This window comes from Motacilla alba, chromosome 12 (genome assembly GCF_015832195.1).
Source record: "Motacilla alba alba isolate MOTALB_02 chromosome 12, Motacilla_alba_V1.0_pri, whole genome shotgun sequence".
NCBI lineage: Eukaryota > Metazoa > Chordata > Aves > Passeriformes > Motacillidae > Motacilla > Motacilla alba.
In genome coordinates, this window is record NC_052027.1 from 7,498,522 (window position 1) to 7,520,488 (window position 21,967).

The window sequence follows — 21,967 nt, forward strand, 5'->3', positions numbered from 1 at the left end:
CAAAGTCAGAAAGACATCAAAAACATTGATTGGCAGCAAAGGGGAGCAGAAATCACCAGTGATCAATAAGGTGGCTGCCAGCAGGTGGGGATGACTTGTCAGTGCAGGAAGCACTTTGTGGGGCTTTAAGTGGCTAAGTAATAGGACTGGGACCGAGTCATTGATCAAAATAATTTTTATGTTGTAAAAGGTCTTGAAAATAAACCTTCTGGCAACTGAATCCATTTAATAAAAATGCTGCTATTATTTGTGCCTGCTTAAAATGACTCCTAGCAGCCTCTAGAAGCCTTAAAGACTAAACTTGTTAGCTATTTATTACAGAAGATGTTGGGATCTCCTGATACCATCAATTAATTCAGGCATATTGTTAGTAGTGGGAAGTGCTGGTAAATCATATCTCTGTTGCCAAAGTATTAATGAACTACTTACTACATCTTTCCACATGATACAGGTCTCAGCCAGGCCACTTCCCCAACTATGGAATCTGAGTACTTTCTCCAAGGTTTTGTCTTTTCTCTTGTCCTCCACTCCTGCCTCTGTTGTCCGCCAGGATGTCTCAGGAGGAGCACGGGCCTCCTGGAGCAAATGCTGACCTTGGCAGTGCAGGGACCTCTGCCCCGTTTGTCGTCTGTGCAGTGACAACCGGGCTGGCAGCTGCGGGGGGCTCACCTCAGAGGTGCTGCTGTCTAGTGAAAATGCTGTATTTTCATTTAAGGAGCTGCCTTGGAGTGTTCTGATTTCTGCAGTTGTTACAGAGCTGTTTTTCTTGTTCCATGGCTGCCCCAGGCCATGTTCCCACTGCCTTACCCCTACCTTCCTTGTGGCCTGCCAAACCCTGGTTTTTGTCATATCTAATGAAGATGTAGGAACAGTTACAGCCTTCCTTCAGGAGTGGTGATTCAGGAGACAAGCCTCACAGCCTCTCTGCTCCTGCCTCTTCCAGGCCCTCCCTCAGTCTTTTCACTAGGCAATGCCCCAGTTTGTCATGTCTTGGCTCAGAAGATTTCCTGCTCACTGACCATCCTCGTTGTTCTCCTTTTGTCTGTCTTCAGTGGGGCTACATTTTTTTGTTTGTGTGGTTCTCCTTTCCCAAAATGAGATGGTTTTAACCCTTCTGTGAGCAGACTGGGAGCTGTCCTTACCTGGTCCCAGTGTAGATCTGCCAGACCTGCATGTCTCTACTTTGCAGCTGGCGTTGGCTCATGGTCAGCTTGCCATCCTCTCCATCCTTCAGGCACTTCCCAGACAAGCAGTATTTACACAACTCTTTTCCCATATTATTGCTGTGAAGGGTTGTGTACCCACCTACCTGTGCATGCAGGGCCTGCCATCTTCTCCATAGAGCTGAAACAGCCAAGCAGGGCAGAGGAAGCTTCCCCTGGGTGCCTGCTTCTGGCCTGGAAAAGTTATAGAGGGCACTTGAGGTGCTGGAGCATCCCCTAGAGCAGGCTGGGAAGCAGCTCCCTGCTGGTGGGATGGTGTTGAGCTGCTCCTGGGGTGCAACATGAGGCAGCACCCCGGAGCAGGGGCTGGAGGGAGCACCCTACAAGGTGGGGGGCTTGGCAAGGGTCATCAGGCTGTTGTGCAGTGTCCTGTTGATCACAGTCCCCATCCAGAGTTCCAGGATCCCTCTTCCACCCAGTCAACTGGAACACAGGCCTTACAGGTGAGAATGCAGCAACACAAAAGGCAGCAGGTGTAGTGTATTGATTTTAATCAGCAATCTTACATCAACAAGCAGTTTGACTTATTGATGTTTGTGTCCCTGTGCAGGTGCTGCTCTGGAGGCTGAGTGCTGCTGTGTTTCTGAAGGCGCTGCCAGCAGCCGATTGCAACAAAAATCTGTCCACAAACCTGAGTGGCTTCCCCCCAAGCACAACAAAATAGGTAACGCAGCCCTGAGCACAGAACCAGAATGGGAGGTGGCATTGGAGCTGCCAAGGTTTTGTTGCAAAACACTGAGAGCATTGATGGCATCACGTGTGTCCACCTCAGTGACACCTCCTGGCTGGAGCAGCAAGGAGCTGTGACTGCTAACGCCCTCCATGGGGGGTTTTTGCTGCATTGTCTCTAGGATTTGGGACATCTGTGTCCCCCCAGTCAGTCTGAGATGGGAATGAGTGCTTTTCCTGCCACAGTGCTGGGGTTAGTGAGCAATGCCATTCATCACAGTAAATCACACGGTGATGGTGGCTTGGTGGAAGCCCCTGCTCCTCCAGGATGGCAAGGCAGAAATAGATGGAAGGAAGGAAAGGAGCCAGCAGGAAAGCTCAGGATCTGAGGTCCTGTTCAGAAGGGAGACAGTCCCTAGTCCAAAAGGGATTTTGATGGGTCACAGCATTCTGGAGAGGAGCATTGGTGGAAAGGGATGGGGTTATTTACTGGCAGCTCTCTAACAGTTGGAGACAATTAAGAAGGGAACAGTGAACTCCACTGTCACTGGCAGTTCCCAGCTGAGTACTGCTTGGAAATTTGAGATCTAATTAAAGCAGGCCTTGGATCTCATCATTCCTGCATGCCCAGGACAATGAAATACTGACTCCTGCATCTGTTCCTTGTGCGTACTCGATGCAAATAAGTAAGAAGTCCATAAATACATCAAAAACCATACTTTATTTTATGTATAGCAATACAATTTACATATTAAATAACACTATAATAGAATGATTTGATATAGTTTAACATAACAAAAAGAAGATTCTTCAAGTTACAAAAAGCCCCCAAACAAAAACCAAAAATGAACAAAAAGTCTCCCTCAAAATACTCCCTCCCACCCTTTTCCCAAACCAAACACCACATTTTTATTTTTCTTCTGAATGGATCAATGAGACAAACGTATCTAGTGACTGGCTAAGTCTAAATCCTGTTGCACACACTGACAATGGAATCCAAAAAAAAAATAAAAAAATCCAACTTTCACAATCACTGCCCCAAAGAAACGTCATGTGTGGAAATCTTTTTTGGAGTGTGATGATGGCGTCTCACTACCTTGAAACACAGAAGGTTGGTATTCACATAACCACCACAGAACTAGGAAGGAGGTGAAACTAGAAAAAAATTAGCTTTATATGAAAATATAAAATTCTATGATTATATACCATAGATACAAAGTTCCCAGAAGATGCTTATCTAAGCAACAAAATATTTACAGTTTTAATGACATTGCTATTTTAAAAATGAAGGAAAAGAAAATAGGAGTACACATGAATGCTTCGGTCTTTAGAAACAATGGCTGCTTGCTAGTCTCAAGTGTTCTAACAAAACAAAAAAGTCACTACCCCAAATGTTGGAGAGTTGTGACATTGTATAAAATTGACTATCTCCTCTTTTGGAGACGTTTATTCTTAAAACTCAAGACATTTTTCTTGAAATTAATTATCCTCTGTAGAAAATGCTTCCCTTTGCAAATAGTTAACAAAAACACTAAAAACAGTTTAACACCTAAGACAAAGTAGAGGCCAAATCTCTTATTACAGTTCCTCTCTTTCCTTATTTTTGCATTCCTTCTCCTTTGATAAGTGAAGCCAATGCAGTTCACATTGTTAGAATGGCAACAAGGAGAAGAAGAGCAAAGGGTAACAGTGAATTACATCTGAAAAAAAAAAGAGAGAAAAATAAAAAGAAGAAAAGCAATGCAGTAGATTAACAAATAGGCATTTTCCCTTCATATAAAAGTTCACTGGCACCATTTGAACATAAACTTCGGAACAAAAGATCTGATGTCAAAAGACATGAATTTGAGAAAGACTGCTAAGTCTTCAAGACAACTATAGGTTTTTTTTTTTTAAATTAAGTTGGTTTTGTTTTGCTGAGAATTAGTAGCATGTATCTTTGGTAGAATCCATATCTATACTTTTTAGCTTTTAAATAAAATACATCAGCTTTAAAAAAGATTAATGAGAAGGCAGTTGTGCTGTATCATAAAGATTCTTCTCCTAATGTTCCAATGTATCACTCTGTGTTCAAGCAATTTGAGCAGTCAGAAACTGGAAACACAAGTGAAATTTTGCAGATCCTGTAAATGACTCCACTAACCTAGAGCAGACCCACAGTACAGAAACAGTCACTTACAAGGACAAGTTTAAGGGGTTTGGATTTTTCTTTTTCCCTGTTTCTAAATTAGCATTTGGAAACAGATACTGAAATACTAAGGACAAATGCTGTTTAAAATGGATGTTCTTTAGACATTGATCCTGCAGAGGACTCAGTGGTCTGAGCAGTCCCACCGGCTCCCCCAGACCTTCCTACCAAAGCCAAGCTCACACACAGCAGTGTTTGGAGGATGATTCTGAGCCTGCCACCAATTTCAGATGTTCAGCTGACACAGAAGCTTTCCAAGCATTCCCACTTGGAAAGCTTGGCTGCTCTTATGGTCTCAAGACACAGTTCGTGTCTTTCACACGGTCTGCGGGCACAGGACACGTGCAAGACATGGAGAAATGGTATTTTCTATATGTAGATGTGTGTGTGCTTCAGTCCTTCTGTTCCTTATCTCTCAGGGCTGGTGCTGAGGACCAGTGATATAGGAATGTTCTCAGGTTCTCTTAATTTGCAGACCTGCACATTGCTTGGGAACCTTTGATGCTTGAAAGACATCCTGACTGAATGGCAGGAGCTGGGTACAGCCGAGGGGTTGGGGTCCCAAAAGCAAGGTGGTGATTTGCAGAGCAGGACTTGGGCTGGACACTCGTGGGAGCATCAGGAGAGTTTATCAGTGCCCATCTCTGAGCAGACATTGCTCCTTCTGCCACTCACTCAGTCCCAAGGAAAGGGTGCAAACCTGTGTAAGAGAGCAGAACTGCAGCTGCTTACAGGAGGATAGATTTGGCTCTTCTGTGTGCTTAATCCTGACCTTCACAAGAAATTTCTAGCTTCACCCCTTCAAGCCTCATGCATCACTACCATCTATTGGCTACCTGGCTGTCAGCACAGCACTTAACTTACAGCTGGAGCTCCATTATGAAATAATCCATGGAGAACTCATAGAACATCATTTCCCCATGGATTAAAACCCAAATGAGTATTTCAGGTGTTGGAAAATGCCAATGCAAATGCATGGATTTCCAAAGCATCTACCAAAGTTCAACCCCCGCAGCCTTCATTCATTGATGTTTAAAACTTGTGAGAAGGTAAGGGATTAAACCACGGGTATTCAGGCAGTGTGTCACAAACCAGTTATCTTCCATCATGCCACTGAAATGAAAAGTAATCACCTGAAAGTACTGAACAAATCCAACCTTTTGATGCCTGCAGTAATCTTTGTGTCACTTAGTTGTCAAGGTTTGAATTTCTAACTTCTCCCTGCATCTCCCCAGGAACTTAAAATACTTCTAGATTGAACTGATCCAACTCGTGAGTCCCTTTTGCTACCAGCTGGCATTGGCTGGGTCCGGGTTCAGGACTGGGGGCACAGGGGGGCTCAGCAGCCTCTGAGGCTGATGCAGGCTGGCCAGAAAACCACTCAGCAAAACCTTCCAGCCCTTGCTGGGAGCAGCACTTGAGAACTTACTTAAACCATTCTGTTACTGGGGTGTAGTTACTGGAGGGCCAGTCCTAACTCCTACTGACTCCCACCTTCGTGCAGTGCAAAGGGGATGCAAACTACAATCTTTTGAAACATTCTGCTCATATTTTATTTGGACTAGCTGTTGCTGGGCATGGGATTGCCTTACTGAAACCATGGGCTTATTAAATTGTTTGGTATTAGCAATTTTTGGGATTGCTTGGATGGAGGGATTCAACAAACTGAGAAGTAAAAGGTGACTGTGTAAAAGGTTGCTGATGAATCCTTGAATACTTTCTTGAATCTTTCTCTTGTTAAGATAAAAGGCCAAATGTTAGCACATACCAGTTTGCACAGCTCCTGTGCTCGCAGTGAGGCTGTATCAGTTTGCACCTTAAGAGGGTCTGAACCAACATATCTACTCTCAATATCCTTTTAAACAGTTGGCTTTCAGCTTCCTTGTGAGTGCAAACACACAGAACCTTGCCAAATGTCTGTATTTCAGCAAGACTGGACTGTCAGAAATTAATAGGTTTACATTTAAATGAAAAAAAAAAAAAGAAGTTGTAGTATTTTGACAAGTCCTGAAAAATTACAATGCATGTTTTCTGTAGTTTAGAAGAAATTATTGCCACATATAAGGGATAGTGCCTTTAACTGTACAGCAAGGGGCAGGATGGCTGAAATCACATATCTTCTTTTGCAGGCAGATTCAATAACCCCTCCCTACTCAGCCAAGGTATGAAGGGCACAACTAATTTTACTTTTCAGGAGAATTAAGCATGTGCTTACTTCTTTTGTTAAACAGGAACTGACCTTGTTGAATTGCAACCAAATACAAAGGAACAGGGAGCCAGTGAGGATGTAAACTTAAATGCTCCAAACAATAATTACTGACATAATCTGGGGGAAACCTTTCTACTGGCATGGGAGGGAAAACACAATAAACTAGGGTTTTGCTAAAGAATTAGTATGGCAAAAAAAAAAGAGGGAGAATGTAACTTTATAGGTAGTTTTTTTTATTAGTTTGCTTCACCAGTAAATATGGATCAGTACTTTATGTTTTAGCACTAAAGTATGAAAATTACACACCTGTAAAAATGGCATCTAACAGTTATGAAATTAAGAAACGCCTGTCATCATGTAACATACCATTAGGTGTGAGGTCATATTCAAGAAATAGTAAGGAAATTAGATGTGTTTAAAATATTGAATAGCTTAGTAATGTAAAATATTGCTACCTTTAATATATCTGAAAACTGGTCTGATTTTGGGTTGTCGTAGATTTCTCACTGTATTGGCTCCGATGAAAATAAAACCAAAACACTTTCCCATCACAGGGCTGCTTAAAAACCAAAAGCAACATTTTCCTGAATACATGGGGAAACTTTCAAACTGTAAATTCAAAACTTATCACTGCATCCCACATATGAATTGCATCTAATTTGGAATCATATTGTATGTAATTCATATATTCCATGTGAAGCAAGTCTCAGGCCTGTAAGTGTACAACACAGCAATTTGAAACAATACAGAAATAATTGTTTCAGCTCCACAAGGCTGTTAGACCTTCACTGTAGCTAATAATCACCTGCCACATTTTGTCAAGAAAGGATGAACACTGCTCATCCTCTCCACTGGAATGCAGAACGCCCTTACCAAAACTTTGACATGATCACTAAATAATAAATATGGTATGAAGGGGTACAGTATCTGTTGTAGAAAGAATCCATCTGGCCTAGCATTCAAGATTTAAGATTCGAGGGTCACTGTAGTTAGCAAAACTTCACTGCATTTAAACAAAACAGAAAAAGCATATGTTTGTTGTCATGGAATGTCACATCAGGGCTTGTCTTGTATTAGGATATTATAGGCAGTAACACTGATCATATAGTGCAAACTAGATAAAATTGCGTTTCACTGTGTGAAATAAACAGAGGTGCAAATGCTCAGTAGGATACCATTAAGACATAAAATGGCAAAAAATAAATATCAAAACTTTTATCAGTGTAAAAAAGTAATTGGGTTATTGTATAACCTAGAGTCTGGCAAAAAAGGCCTCAAAAAAGTTCACTCAGTCTTCAGAAGTTCTACAAATTAAGTGCCTTTTCAGGTTTCCAATTAGACAAGAGACTCCATGCTTTCTGCAGGATCAGATTCGTCACTGGCCATCACAGCACCATTTTTGTCCAGTGTCATGGGACCATTTCCATTTTCCTTAGTGCTGACCAAGCTTAGCATTGCCTTATAAAGAAACTGGTACTGCTCCTGGAAAAGAAAGAACAACTTATTTCAGTCCTTTGAGCGTACATAAATGAGTGGCACTTTAATTTGGCATTTCCAGGGAAGGTCATGGGCATTCATTACAGAAACAAACACATAGCACAGAAATAGACTTAGAGCAATTACCTCTGTTCATCCAGTTTAACTTTGTCAACCCCCACTCCAGTTTGGGGTAGGTTATATTATTTCTGATATACTGTTAAACACTTCAGGAGGGCAGGACAAAACCTGAGGCCGCAGCTCAGCCCCAGGTCACTCCCTGGGTGGCAGAACCTTGTACCACACACACAGAGGCAGGGGGCTGCTCCTGCTGGACACTCAGGGAAGAGCCTCATCTCCCTGCAGCTTCACCTGCCCTGAGCATCCCTTCAGACCACAACGTGCCAGATCTAAAGAGCACAGCTTAGCTCACAGGGCTGGCAGGCAGATGGTGACAAGCTGAAAGGCCCTTCTCTGCTAGGACTTGCCTGTATGATGCTTCCCTCCAAAGTATCAGAAATAAGTTTAAGTGCAAATCAGAGACTTACAGTGTGGCTTTGAGGTTAACAAAAAATAACAACTACACAAAAAAAGTTCAAATGCAAATTCTGCTTGGTAGCAGATGCTGTAGGGCTTGATAGCATACACAATGCATGTTTTAGTTCATGCTTTTGGTCTCACATGAAAACCTTGTAAACCATCTATTTATAGTCCATTTAAAGACTTACAATGTCTGTAAATACTCCAGGCCGCATAAGATTTATCATCTTTGCCACCTGGAACACATCGACAGCATTTTCATTCTCCAGCTGCTGAGACAGAGTGGTAAGGGCACATAGAGTTCCCGCTGACACAGCTCCATACCTGGAAAACCACACCAAAATGAAGGGTTACTCAGAAACACACCAGGGCACTGACACCGAGTCATGAAAGTGTTGTTACAGTCTTATTTCATTACTGTAGTTCCTCTTTGTATTTACTAAATGCTTGTTTTATAGTGGCTAATTTTTTGTCATTTTAATTCATAGAAGTTTGATGGTACACCAGTAATCTCAGGTTATCTGCACTATTAAACACAAAGAACTGTGTCAGCAGCAGAACATGAGCCACTCCAAAATACCCAGCCTGGAGACCGTAACACAAATCAGTTCTCCCACACCACATGGGCTGAGAGCATCTGCATTACAGTGGAGTGTATTTTAAATTCATTAGTGGGAGCTCAAGCAAAACATGAGTGATTAGAAAGAAATGAGACTTTGCCTCTTCCTCCACATCTGACAATTGCAGAAAACTAATACAGCTCTGTGGTGCTCACAAGTAATTGGGGCAGATCTCAAAGTCCTGCCTAGGTCTGCTTCATGGGTAAAGGCAACATCCCTGAGCCAGGCACCCAGGAGACATTACAGATTTTGAAGAGTTGAGCTGTGTTGTCATGTAATAAAATCCCAAGCAGCAGCTATTCATCAGGAGCACACATCAGTCCTTGAGATATCCTTGAGATACTGGTCAGGTAGAAACCTCACTGCTGCAAGCCTGGGGGTGTGCTTAGGCTGTAGGTGCAGGTGTGAGGCACAGCAGGAAGGATCCTGTGGCTTCTGAGGAGCACAACAGCTTCTGAGGAGCCTCCACTCTCTGCTCTCCTGGCACTCAGGAGACTGAAATTCTGCCCTGGCTGTGCTATGGGTCTGCTCTGTGACTTTGAGAAAGTCTGTGTTTAAATGTTCCCTTTGGTAAATGGGGTCATCAGTGCTGACCTGCTCTAAGCCACTTGGAGAGCTTTATATGAAAACTGAAATAATCAGCCAATGCTGCAATACCATCTTGTATTGCAAAATTACCACTAGGATTTGGACAGCATTCCCATGGAAATCAAGACATATGCTGACTTAATTTGATATGATTCTTGCAAACTCAAGCTGAGTTTACCTAGAAATGAGAAACAGAACTCAGATCACAGTGGATGTGCTCTACTGGATGTAAGGTCTAGAGGAGAAGCAGAGCACCATACAGATGGCCTGTGTCATCTACAGGGACAGTGGACAAAGTGCCCAGAGCATGTACTTGACAGGACACAACTAAATCCTTCTGAGGGTGTAAGAGCATAATTTTCACTTGGGCTGGTAATTTCCAGATCCCAACAATCTGAAGACTTTTCTTGCAGAAAATTATGCAGCAGATCTTTACAAAGTTGCCTACACTCAGGCAGTTACATTTAAAAATCTTGACAACTGTCTCAAGTTGGAATTTCTGAACTTTTAAAAATGTTATCAAGTTCATCCCACCATGTACTTCCTAAATACCACATAAATCTAGTTATCTGCAAATTCATATATTTGGAATCAATCTGCAGTTGTAATTATTAGTAGATTATGTGATATAGTTGTTGCATGTAGCAAAGGGAAATTTTCATTTTCAGCTACATTTCCTTAGACTCCAATTAAAAGCAGAATCCACATTATGTATTAGGCGTAAAGATAAAATCATTGAATATGACAAATAAACCAAAAAAGCAATGTACAGAAAGAATGACTCAGCATTGCTTGGAATGCAATTTTGATTTTCTTTTTTCATCTAGCAATGAAATGCCCAAATCAATAATGTTTCTAATTTTGTAAAACATAATCTTAAATACTGCAAGAGCAGCAAAACTTCACTTCAGACTACCCAAAGCATGAATATTAAAACCAGCCTGGAATTAATCAGTGCTGGTGAAAGGCAACAGAGCTTAAAGTCTGCATAAGCAAGGCAAGAGGAGGTGGTGGGAGAAAAACTACTTGCTGCAGCCCAAGGCATCGTTTGCAGGAGTCAGTTGGGAAAAACCTCTTGCAGCAGTGACACCTGGGGAAGCTGGGTGCAGGGAAAGCCCTGGCAGCACCGGTGGATATCAACGTCCTCCTGGGACACCAGCACAGTGCCTGCTCTAACAACTGACACACCAGAATGTGGCAGTGATGTTGTTGCAAAGATTCCCAGGACCTTCCCAGTGATTCTGTTTTGTGGCAAAGTCTAACAGGCTGCAGTGCCGGGGGGCTGCAGGTGGAGCAGGCGTTTGTGCTGGCTTGGTGCTTGCTCTTAGGACAACACGAGCACTGTCAGAAGTTGGGCTTCCTTGGCATTTTAAGCACAGAATGACTCCAGGAAGTGCTCTGCCCACCAGGAAACAGACCCTCCAAGGAAATCAGGTCAGATCCAGGCTCCAGCCTTACTGTAGTGGTATTCTGCAGCTCCATAATGTGTGCAAGTAATAATATGCAATGCAGTATTTAGCACTCTTTATAACTGGGTGTTCAAGCATAGCTGATGAGACAATGCTCACCACTGTGCTACAAAAGAGGCAAGTGCTGGGGCATGCTGGCCTGGAGTCAGTGGCCCCCCTCCCTCCCACTTGGCACTGTATGGGCCCCTTGGAATATTTTTTGGGAAGCAAAAGGAGGAAGAATAAATCTGCTTTTACAAGACCTGGGCCCTTTGTCACAAGATATTTCTGCTGCTCACCGTGAGACACAGCTGAGCTGAGCTTGTTCTGTCTTACATGGCACATGAAACCTGAGCTGTTAGACAGGAGCCTGGGCTGTTTTGAGACTTGTTTCCATCAGCCCATATTAGGCTGCTTAGAGCCTTATCTAAATCAAAGCTCTGCTGGGTTCTGAAACAGCTTGTAGGATTTGCTTGGGATATTTCCAGGAGCAGAAGAACATAAGATTATAACCAACAAAAAAATACGCTAAGAAAAATGTATTTGGCCTCAGATGCCCACCGAAAACTCATCCTTGGAAGTTTACATATTTTTAATCTGTTCCCTGGACTACTAAATCCCACCTACTCCTGGACTATTAAACCCCATCTACTCCATGCAGGAAAGGACATCAGTCCTGACAAGTGTCTTCCAGCTGAGTGTACAATCTGCACATAAATGGGAGAAAAGTGATGACATACTCATCATGAACTATGGTGGGGCCATCCCTTGTTAAGGCCTCTTCCTTGATTACATTGATAAGTTCAAAGGTACTGCTTATGGGAGCGTCAGGGTTTGGCCATTTGGGACACTGAAAGTGGCGGACTTCCAGAACGTAGTCATCCTGCAATGACAAACCAGCCTGGCATTAGCTTCCTGCCCTTCACAGGCATCCACCCCAGGGACAGAGAGGAAAGAGCCTCACTGCAAACTGGAGGGAAACTTTCTTCTTCCAAACAGTTTACATAGACAGAGGACACACAGCTCCAGCATCTCTGTAACAGTGAGAACCCTAAAATAATGCAAGTTTGACAAAATGGTTAACAATAAAAGACTTTGTATTTGAATTCAGGGCTCATATCAAACCTCTCTCAGAGTTCTTATGGCTCAAAAGTCAAGCAAGAGCAAGCAAGTGAAATTTAAACGGGCTTGCAAATGAATGTCTTGCAGCAAAGTCCAGCTGCAATCCAGATAACAAACTAGAAGCGGGTTTATAGTTCAAAAGAATCATTTTTATGATTAGTTAAGTTTTTATTATTTTTTATTAGTTTAGTTTTAATTATATTTTATTATTTATTATTAGTTTAGTTTTATGATTAGATAAGAGTCCCAAACTATAAATGCTGAATTAAACTATAAATGCTGAATTTTGAGAGCAGAAATAAGACAAAACACCTTGGTAAAATCACATGTCTTCACTTTCAAGCGAGACAGACAGTTAATACTAGCCTTACTAGCTAGAGGAATCTACCTGGAAGTAGAAGATGTGAGAGGGAGAAGGAGCCAATGAGAATACCTTTCCCCTGAAAGCAAGGTGCATCCACCTGCATTTACAAGTGAATCCTTGTCAAAAATTTTCTGAACTCTTCTTCTTCTGTATTTAAATGGCATCAATATAATTTAGGTGAAAAGCTAAGACCCACATTTGAAGGTTTACTTTACCTGGGTGGCTTCAAGGATAAAGTCATGGATGATAATTTGCTCTTCATTAGAGAGGCACAGTCTGTCTTTGCTGATAAGGGTCACAGTAAAGGCCTCACAGTTCATGGATTCCTCACGACTTGGCCAGTACACAAACTCATCTTCTGCCTGGAGAAATGAAAGAACACACTACTGCAGCCTTTCAGATACCTTGGTGCAACGGAAAAATCCAGTGGATCAAAAAATTGCTTTGATAAATAAAGATGATCAGGAACGGACATTTAAAAAATCCTTCTTTCTAAAACAAATTTACTATTACAGTAGGCAGTAAACCTGCCAGATCCTCCCTTTGTGTGTTCAAACAGGTAACATCTGCTTTTTAATTGGTTTCACAGGGAAATGGTTATCTTAGCTCACTCATACTTAACCTTTGTATTGTATCCCAGGCTTTATGACCTCCTGCCTACAGAGTTTTGTTTCAAAGTCAGATATTTGTTTAGAAAAAACTCATTGACCTTTAAAAATTAATGACTTGTTATTTTTAATTTGTGTTTATTGTGATCTAATCCAAAACTCAAGGTCTGAGGATCAGGCCTAGGCAGGAGATTGATGGATACTTATGTAGGGCTTGAATTTTTAGGAGTGAGCAGAGGAGTGAAGTGGAAGAGAAAAACCCAAACATTCCTAGCCTTGAAAAAAACACTGGCTAAACTTAATGCAAGTTCTCCAGCAAAACACCTTGACTGAAGGGACACTGTAAAACCTCAGTGAGACTGGGAAGGCTGGAAGAAGTTCAGTGCTGAAGCAGCCTGATTGGCAGGATGTAAGTCAAAGCTGTTCCTTAAAACAGCTGCAAAAGCCCTTCTTTAAAAAATAACTGTGAATTCCTAATGTGCTGCAGAGGAAGGAAATTATGGTCTGTCACAACCTACATGCAAGTCTGTTTCTTCTCCTGGCTTCAAAGGTCTATGTCCTTGCAGAATGAGCACAGAAGTTGCCCTGGCCACAAGCACAGAGCAAATCCATGTCTCTGGACATCCCATGTTTCACTTGTGAGCAAACATGAACTATGAACTGATGTCATCCTGCCATGGCCTTGTACATCCCTCTTAAACCAAGTGTATTTCTGTGGGTCTGCAGCTCTGATACACAAGATACTGTTAAGATTTGTGCTGTCAGTGTTCATTCTGAAAATGTGACTTAAGGTTTTACATCCTTACAATTCTGCCCTAAATAAGCAGAAGTACTGGGAAGCAGAGTAATATGGCTGAGTGCCAGGCAAGGGACCTGTCCTGCCACCTGACAGGTCCCCAGACAGGAACCTTGCATTATTGTCCTGTCCTTTGGCATTGCACATCCAGCACCTTGGTGCTGTCTGAATCCTGTGCCATCCCTTCCTGCCAGCCAACACATCCCACACTGACCACTGAGCCAGGGGCAGATGCCACTGCCTTCCTGGCCACATCCACCCTGGGAATGGCGAAGGTGAAAGCATTGTGGCTGAGCCTAGCATTCCACCTTTACCCTTTGATCACTGAGGTTCTGCAGAACTATTTCACGTACATGTGAAGACAAGATCAGCCTCTTCATTTCCACCTGACGTACTTTCATTTCATAAGCACTTTCTGATCCGATCGAATGTCTCTGAGCAGTCCTTGCAGAGCTGCACTCCCTTCCATCCCCACACACAAGCAGCACATTGACTGCTGCCTCTTTAGTAGCCCCTCATGACTGCTATTTTCCTGCTGTAATGAAGGTGGCTTCTCTTCCACTTGCAGCTACAATTGTCTGTTCATCTCAGTGATGCGTGCATGAAAAAATGAACCGATTAGTTCCTAATCCTTTTCAACACACCCTCTTGAGACGTGCTAGTAAATCTGGAAGCAGTGATTAGCACTTCACCTGTGTCTCCTTATTCTGTCTCTCTGTCTGACTCATTATTTCCACTTAAATTAACATACTTGTTTGCTTTTTACTTTCATTAAAAATGGCACGTGTAGCCTTGCACTCTTAGTCTTGCATGGCCTGAGGCTTAAGCTCACAGGCAAACAAGCAATTATCCTCCTGTCCCTACCTTGCATTTCTGCTCCTCTCCAAGTCCTCACCCTCACCCAAGCCTCTCCATACCCTCAGTGGTTGCATCCTGCCAGGCAGCCCTCAGGAGCCTTGCAGATGCTGACAGCACTGCTGTGCTGTCTGTGAGCACTGGGGTCCCTCCAGCCCTGGATGTGCACGGGTGAGTGCAGAAGGCAACAGCAAAACAACAGCTCCTACATCATTGAACTTACCTTTTTGTAACCAGCTTATGGCAAAGTTTGAGTAGGTGGCTCAAAAATTGGCTTTGCTTTCGGCCACAAAACAGCCCCAGCAGGCAACTGAGTGACCCTGTGCTGTGCCCAGCTGGGTTGTGACAGTGGCACCACGCAGGGAGAGACACAGGCAACTCACCAGGCTCTGGTTGTCCGGCAGCATGACAATGATCTGTGCATTGTGGTCCCAGATCATTCGCCAGAAATCTTTAGTTGTATGTGGCAGTGGATGTTGGGTTATGATGAACTCGTTACTCCTGTAGTAGCCCTTTGGCAGCAAAACAAACACACAGTTACTTACTGTCTCCCATACTTCTAAAGCATTGATTTAATTTCTGGGGACACGTAATGACCCTATTTCATTTTATACCACGATATTTTCACACAGACTCTGTTTTCTTAATCCATTTCAATGCTACAGAGTCCCTACTGCTTTAATTTACTTTAAATCCCAGTATCTATTTGACTGTATCTCACAGAAATACACATTCCATCTAAATGCATCTTGTAATTAATTTTTTTAGGCAAGAATCTTTAATAAAACACGGTTAATAGCTTTACATTATGGGCAAGGTGTTAAAATCTCATCTGTTAATACACAGCCATTACATACAGAATTAAGACAATTATAGGCATCTGGTATTTAGCACCTTAGAATTGATTTTACTTTGTAATTAGGTGTTGGCTTCCTCACCATGATATAAGAGGCATTAATGTAATCTGTTCCCTTCATTCCAGGCAGTGGTGCCAAGCCCACTCTAGCACGCTCAGCTATAATATTAAAGAAAAAAAAAAACAAAACAGAGAAAAAAAAGATCAAAGTCTGATCATGGCACAATGCAGAAAGTAAGAATTTCTCAGCCGTTAACAAAGCAAACAGTGTGCAGCTCCCATCTCCCACAGGAGCAGGCCAGCACTTTAACTGCATTAAAGCACTGCCTGCTAACACAGGATATAAAAGAGAATGTTGCACAATATTCCCACAAGGACAAAGTAATTCCAGGAATCAAATTTTACTATAGCAAAGATTTTCACAGCAGGCTGAATTACCAAATAACAGTATATGCAGTGATAACAGGGGATTTTGGGTAATTCTTGTGTGTAGTGTTCCATTTGTCTCCAGCAGCACACAAACCCAGCTGATTTATTTTGTTTTCCCTACCACTCTGTAGCACTGCCATCTCTCACAGGGTGAGAGAACTGCCAGAGACAAACATCTTCCCTAATGGGGAACCTCCCAGAAGTGGGTGCTCTTCTGCAGATCCATGCTTCTCTGGAGGGCTGGGTTCAACATCATCCTCAAACCCTCTGACAGCCCCCAAAAACCAAACTGAAATCAGAGCAGCTGCATGACACAAAGGGCCAAATCAAACAGACTATTTCTACCACGTTCCTATCTGTTTTTAAGATGTATTCTGATGACTTCCCTTTTTATTAACTAACTTCACGATGGAGTGTATCTGTGCCACTATTACTCTGTGCTAGCTTGGCTATCATCTGTCCTCTGTGTCCTGTACTCTGGGTAATGTGATGGGGATGACATTGTGCCTGTGCTTGGTCTGTTGCAAGTTCATATTGCTTGACAGCCACGCACAGATTCCATTTTAATGACTGTGAAACTGTGTCCTCAGGCACTAAATACCCTTAAATCTGGGGTGGCTCACACAGGGAAACCGAGTGCAGCAGCTGAATTACAAACAACTGGTGCCAATCACTCTGGGAGATCTCACCAGAGCTGGGAGCTGGTATCAAAGTAATCTCTCAGTATTCCATAGATTTATCCCCTACGTAATTATTCAAATTCTTAAGCACTTCAAATTAACATTTCACTTGGACAGTATATCTGGCTGACACTGCAACTATTTCCTTTTGTTCAGTTTCATCAGGGTAATACTGAAAGACAAGACAGCTTGGGCTGAACAAAAGATTACATTTCCCCTTCCCAGTGGCTATGTCTTTTCATGCATAACACCGGGAGAATTTGGTACAAAAAGTTATGCTAGGAAGTAATCAAACCAAAGATGTGATCTTACATGGCACAACTGATGAGTTCCTGTTCTTCTCTTTGTTGCAGTCTTTCTGAGCACTGAAGCATTCCACGTATTTTGCATTACACTGTGTAACCAGCTGAAAGAGAATAAAGTAGTAAGTCAGTCCTCAGAGCGCTCTAAATGAAGAGAGGAGGTTTCTTTGCCAACTCCTGCGAAGATGCATCAGTAGAAGAATAAACTGCATTGTTAAAACTTGTTTAAAGTACTCAAGTTTCCAATGGAAATGTTTAATAGATAAAAAGATCTCTGCAGCTCTCAGCTTTGCAACATCCTGCATATGAAGTTCCATCAAAATGTATTTTCACAGAACACTATGTTTCATTATCTTTGAGAATATATTTCACAGAATTTCAGATATTTTTAGTCAGAAGCAGGTCTTGGGGAATAAAAGCTAGCAAAACAGAACAACAAAACTTTAATACGTTTTTTATTTTTTTTTCCCCAAATAATAGGCAGATCATTCCTGCAGAATGTCTTTTTCTGCCAGGCCTTTGGGGAACCCACCACACTGACATCTGAGATCTGAGGCCATGGGCTACGTTCTCTGGTCTGCCATGCTCATTCTGGGCTGCCTAGAGGCACAAAGAAAGGCAGATTTGTATTTGAATACTCCCCCAGTACATGGGGAAACTGCCAGAGCAAAGAGAGTAAAGGTGGCTCTCACATCTCCTGCACTCACACCTTGTTACTCAGTGTCATTTCACTCTAAGATGGTTGAATGTAAATTGCTCTACTGGGACGTGAGCACAAGTTATTTTCTGCCAGCTCTGTGGCAGCAAAGGAAACAAGAGAAAGATCTAATAATTGTTGCTGGTCACATCCCAGTTTGAAATGCACTCTAAACAAGATAGCACTCAACTCATCTGTGCACTGGCACAAGCCCCATTAGAAGTTATGGGGATTCTAAATAACTGCAATGTTGTCAGAGAAAGTAATTTCTGAAAATGGCACTTAGGGTTTTTAAACTTTGGCATGAGTCATTAGAAAACATATAATTTATACATATAATTTAGAATTGTTTCTAAAAGTGCAACACTTTTAAAAATAACAAATCTTTGCCTCCTCCTGAATTTTCTGTGGGCGTGCGTGCTCTTGTACTTGTTTCTTTAATTTAGTAATTAAGCATCTGGAATGTCTTGAGTGATGGAGAAATACTGAGATTCCTACAAGTGAATTCAGCTTAATTTTTTGAATAGCTTCGCACCTGGTGTAATTTAACAGCTTCAGTTCCTAGGGTAGTTATTGGGTAGTTTTTAACCGAGTGAGTTTAGCTGTGAAAACAGATGTCATGCGTCTCCTTATGATACAAACACTCGCTAAATATTTTACAATGTATTCAAATAAAATGCAATCAGAAAATCTTAGGTTTCAAATAAGAGATCTGGGAAAAAGGAATTACTTTGGCCAGGAAGGAAGCAGCTATGACATAGCAGGAAACACAACAAGCATCATGATTAGCAAAGAGAAAGGCATATTGTGTTTCCTGGTCTTAAAACATTTGTAATTCCTTATCTACACTGATGAAATAGTAGGTGGTGCAAAGAACCTCATCTCTTGTCTTTCCCCATGTTTGTATGCATTAGAGCCACAGTTTGGGGGAAGGCTTCCAGCCAAGCTAACTGCAGACTTGGGAACATCCCAGCCCCCTTGGGGACAGGGAGACCAGCAGCACAGTCTAAACCAGCGTCCCTGTTCCTCTTCTCACCTCTGACTGAAGAGCATGAGCGCTGATTTCCAGCAGTGAAGCTACAACTGCATAGGACTGAACCTCTCAAGACGTTGTGCTGCACTGATCAAGTTTTCTGGTTTGGTTCCTTAGCCATGACAATGGAGAGTGAAGCCAGGCCATATAAAAGAGGGTAGGAGCCCACCTATTTGGTGCCTCTGGATGGCAGTGATTAAGACTTACCTTGAACTGTTTTTCTAGCCGTGTCTTCCCTCCTATGCCAGGAATGAGGATGCTGTTAACATAACTGTGCAGCTGGTTTGCAGACACTTCAGTCTCCTTCCCAAGGATGGCTTCCAACAAGGCATCATGAATAAAAATGTACTGCTCCTGGAAAAACATCAGCATGTCAGGTGGACATTTGAAATAACCTAAATGGATGTCTTTGTCTGAGGAGCAGTGCACGCTAAAGGAAAGGGTGTGCAAAAAAAGCCACTCATGCAAATACTGCCCAATTCAGGATAAATATTTATAAATGTGGCACATACAACTGAATAAGTCAAGAACAAAATCTGAAGTTTCTGGTCTAAAAAAGAGAGATATTCCAGTGCAGAAAAATATCAATAATATAATCAATTTTTACAGGGAAGTAATTGGAAAAATCTATTCTCTGATTACAATGCAAAAATGAACAAGGCTTTAAATTCAACCCCACTGCAATTTTTACCTCTGTCTGGACGAGGTAGTTGCGCTGCGTCCTGATATGTTTCAGGAAACCCAGGACATTAACTGTGCTTTTGTCTTTTATCTGCTGCAGCATACTGTCTATCACAATGTAGGTACCAGTTCTGCCAACACCAGCACTACAGAGAACATAAGAGAAACCCATGAAATACAGCCAGATGAAAGCAAATGCAGAAGTGGCTAGAACAGAACTAAGCAAATATTCACATATTCCTGTTCATGGGCTTCCATTTTCCTCCTAGCTTCAACCATTAAAGTTTCCCAGCAAAATATTTTGGGTTTCTGGAAATATTACCAGGTATATAATTCCTCCCTTCTGTGGGTATTTCTGTGCTTCAAGATGAGGCTGAACACAATACAAGCCATCACACCTGTGCCAGCAGCATGGGGATAAGGCTGCTGTGGTCCTGGATTTCACACTTTGGCTGTTAGCACTTGGTCCTGTTTCCACTGCTGCAGTTACTGGTGTTGGCTGGATGAAGCCATTCAGAGGTCCACCCTTTGCCAAGCTGCTGCTGTGCTGGATTGCCAAGGCCACTCCAGGCTGTGAGATGGCTCTGGCTGCCTTCAGCCTTGAGGTGAACTTAAGCTGCACAGTGGAGCTGGAAATGAAAGTGATACCAGCACTTTGGGAAGGTATAAAAGGGGGCTAATCCTGTGGAGCCAGAACTCCTTACAGTGAACGAGGGCAGTCCTGGGCCCAAGAGAGATGGGAACTCTTCAGAGATTCTTCATTTCTGCTGAGGAAGGAGCTGTAACCCCCATCATCCTCTCCTCTTTGATATAGTGCTGTGCAGCCCCCTCACACACAGTGATGAAGACCACATCCCTGAACCAGTATATTGACTGATCTATTGCTGTGACTGCAAGTGCTGGTGTGTGTGAGTGTGGTTCATTGGCAATTGCATTCCCAAGTGTCCATGTATCCACACTGTTGGTTCTCAGTAGGGGTGATCCTGCCCTGTCCGTGCACTAAACTGGCAGGCTACAAACAAGCTTTGACCAAGGAGCTTTCCAATTCCAGTGCAATGTATTTCAACAGTTCAGTATCATGGCTACAGCAAAACCCTGTATCAGCTGGGAAGCTTTTGCTTTGGAGCTGTTTTAAGATGTAAGCAAAGTAGAGCTCGTGTCTACCCGCACCCCCTGGGGCTGACACACTGCTCCTGTGTTAGTAACCCGCGGCGTTTGTGTTAGGTGGCACGGAAGGGCACACACTGTGCTCTAGCTGCACTTGCCACGGGTGGTTTGTCACAGCCATCCTACCTGCAGTGCACCACCACTGGTCCCATGTCTGGGGTTCTGGCTGCCGAGGATCTCCTGACGAAGGTGAGCACGGGCAGGGCGTACTCGGGCACGCCCATGTCAGGCCACTGGGTGTAGTGGTACTGAATGACAGTCCTCTCGTTCTGCCGCCCTTTGGGGTTCCCCTTCTGACCCTGGGCACGAAGAGGGTATAGAGACAAGAGAGGGAGGAGGGAAAAGAAGCGTAAAAATATCGTCAGTCCTTCTGGCCTGCTCAGCTGCAAAAGTGCTGGACTCTGACAGAAGAAACCTGCAGCTCTGCCTGCTGATGGGTGGAGACAGAGTTAGAGGAAAAATACATGTGGGAAGAGGTAATAACAGCACTTACAAGGACACCAAAGCTGCAGTGCACTTGAGTAAAAGAAATACAGGCTAAACCTTAGCAACAGGTTCCTTGTAATCCTGTCTTTACTTACTCGTTTCCCACCAACCTGCCTCTCCAGGCTGCCTGTGCAAATGCTGAGTTTTGCTCTGGTGTGCCTTGTGTCCTACCCAAGCCAGGAGACGCCTGGATGGGAGCAGTGAGGGCTTGGCTCACCTTTTTCATCTTGGTGTTCCTGATGGTGAAGCGGCGCACGGTGTAGCAGGCGTGGACGTTTGTGCTCTTGAGCGTGACGATGATGTTGCCGTACTCCTCGCTGTTCTCCGTCGGCCAGTACTGATCGCATTTCCTCTGAACACAGACACACGTGGGTGAGTTGGGCAAGGGCCTGAGCTGCTGCTTTGTATTTCTGACTAGAGCTTTTTGAAAAAAATCATGGCTCAGGATGTTGTGGCATTCACATTTTCTGAAAAATCCCTTCACCCAGGATTTTTCTCCTGGGAAGCTGAGAAGCCTCAGAGAAAAAGGAAAACAATTTAACCTCATTTGCTTCTCTCCTCTGTTTTGCTCACATGTGGAATGTGTTTGGAGATTGTTTACCCACAGGTGATTGTTTCGTTGGTTTCTGGTGTGAATTGTTATCACTCATTGGCCAGTCAGTGCCAAGCTGTGTCAGGACTCTGGAGAGAGTCAGGAGTTTTTATTATTATCTTTTTAGCATTCTGTAAATATCCTTTCTGTATTTTTTAGTATAGTTTAGTATAGCATTCTTTAATATATTATAGTATCATAAAATAATAAATTAGCCTTCTGAGAACATGGAGTCAGATTCATCATTCCTTCCTTCATCGGGCACCCTGCAAATACAATAGGATGTGTCCCTGTGTCGTGTTACTCATGTGTTATGCACCAGTACAAATCACCCCAAG

The 21,967-nt window shown here is 42.9% G+C and overlaps 1 protein-coding gene across 1 annotated transcript in view; it reads right to left on the bottom strand.

Annotated features, from left to right (window-relative positions):
- Positions 1-2,594: 2,594 nt before the first annotated feature.
- Positions 2,595-21,967, bottom strand: part of PTPRG (protein tyrosine phosphatase receptor type G) — a 394,385-nt gene continuing 375,012 nt past the window's right edge. Inside the window, exons 19-29 of the mRNA XM_038149628.1 lie at positions 21,255-21,389; positions 20,678-20,850; positions 19,395-19,530; positions 18,911-19,057; positions 16,984-17,077; positions 15,645-15,721; positions 15,090-15,218; positions 12,663-12,809; positions 11,702-11,844; positions 8,494-8,629; positions 2,595-7,771 (exon numbers count right to left, since the gene is read on the bottom strand). Of these exons, the coding sequence (XP_038005556.1) occupies positions 7,625-7,771; positions 8,494-8,629; positions 11,702-11,844; positions 12,663-12,809; positions 15,090-15,218; positions 15,645-15,721; positions 16,984-17,077; positions 18,911-19,057; positions 19,395-19,530; positions 20,678-20,850; positions 21,255-21,389 (1,464 nt within the window). The 3' untranslated portion in view covers positions 2,595-7,624. The remainder of the gene's footprint in view (positions 7,772-8,493; positions 8,630-11,701; positions 11,845-12,662; positions 12,810-15,089; positions 15,219-15,644; positions 15,722-16,983; positions 17,078-18,910; positions 19,058-19,394; positions 19,531-20,677; positions 20,851-21,254; positions 21,390-21,967) is intronic.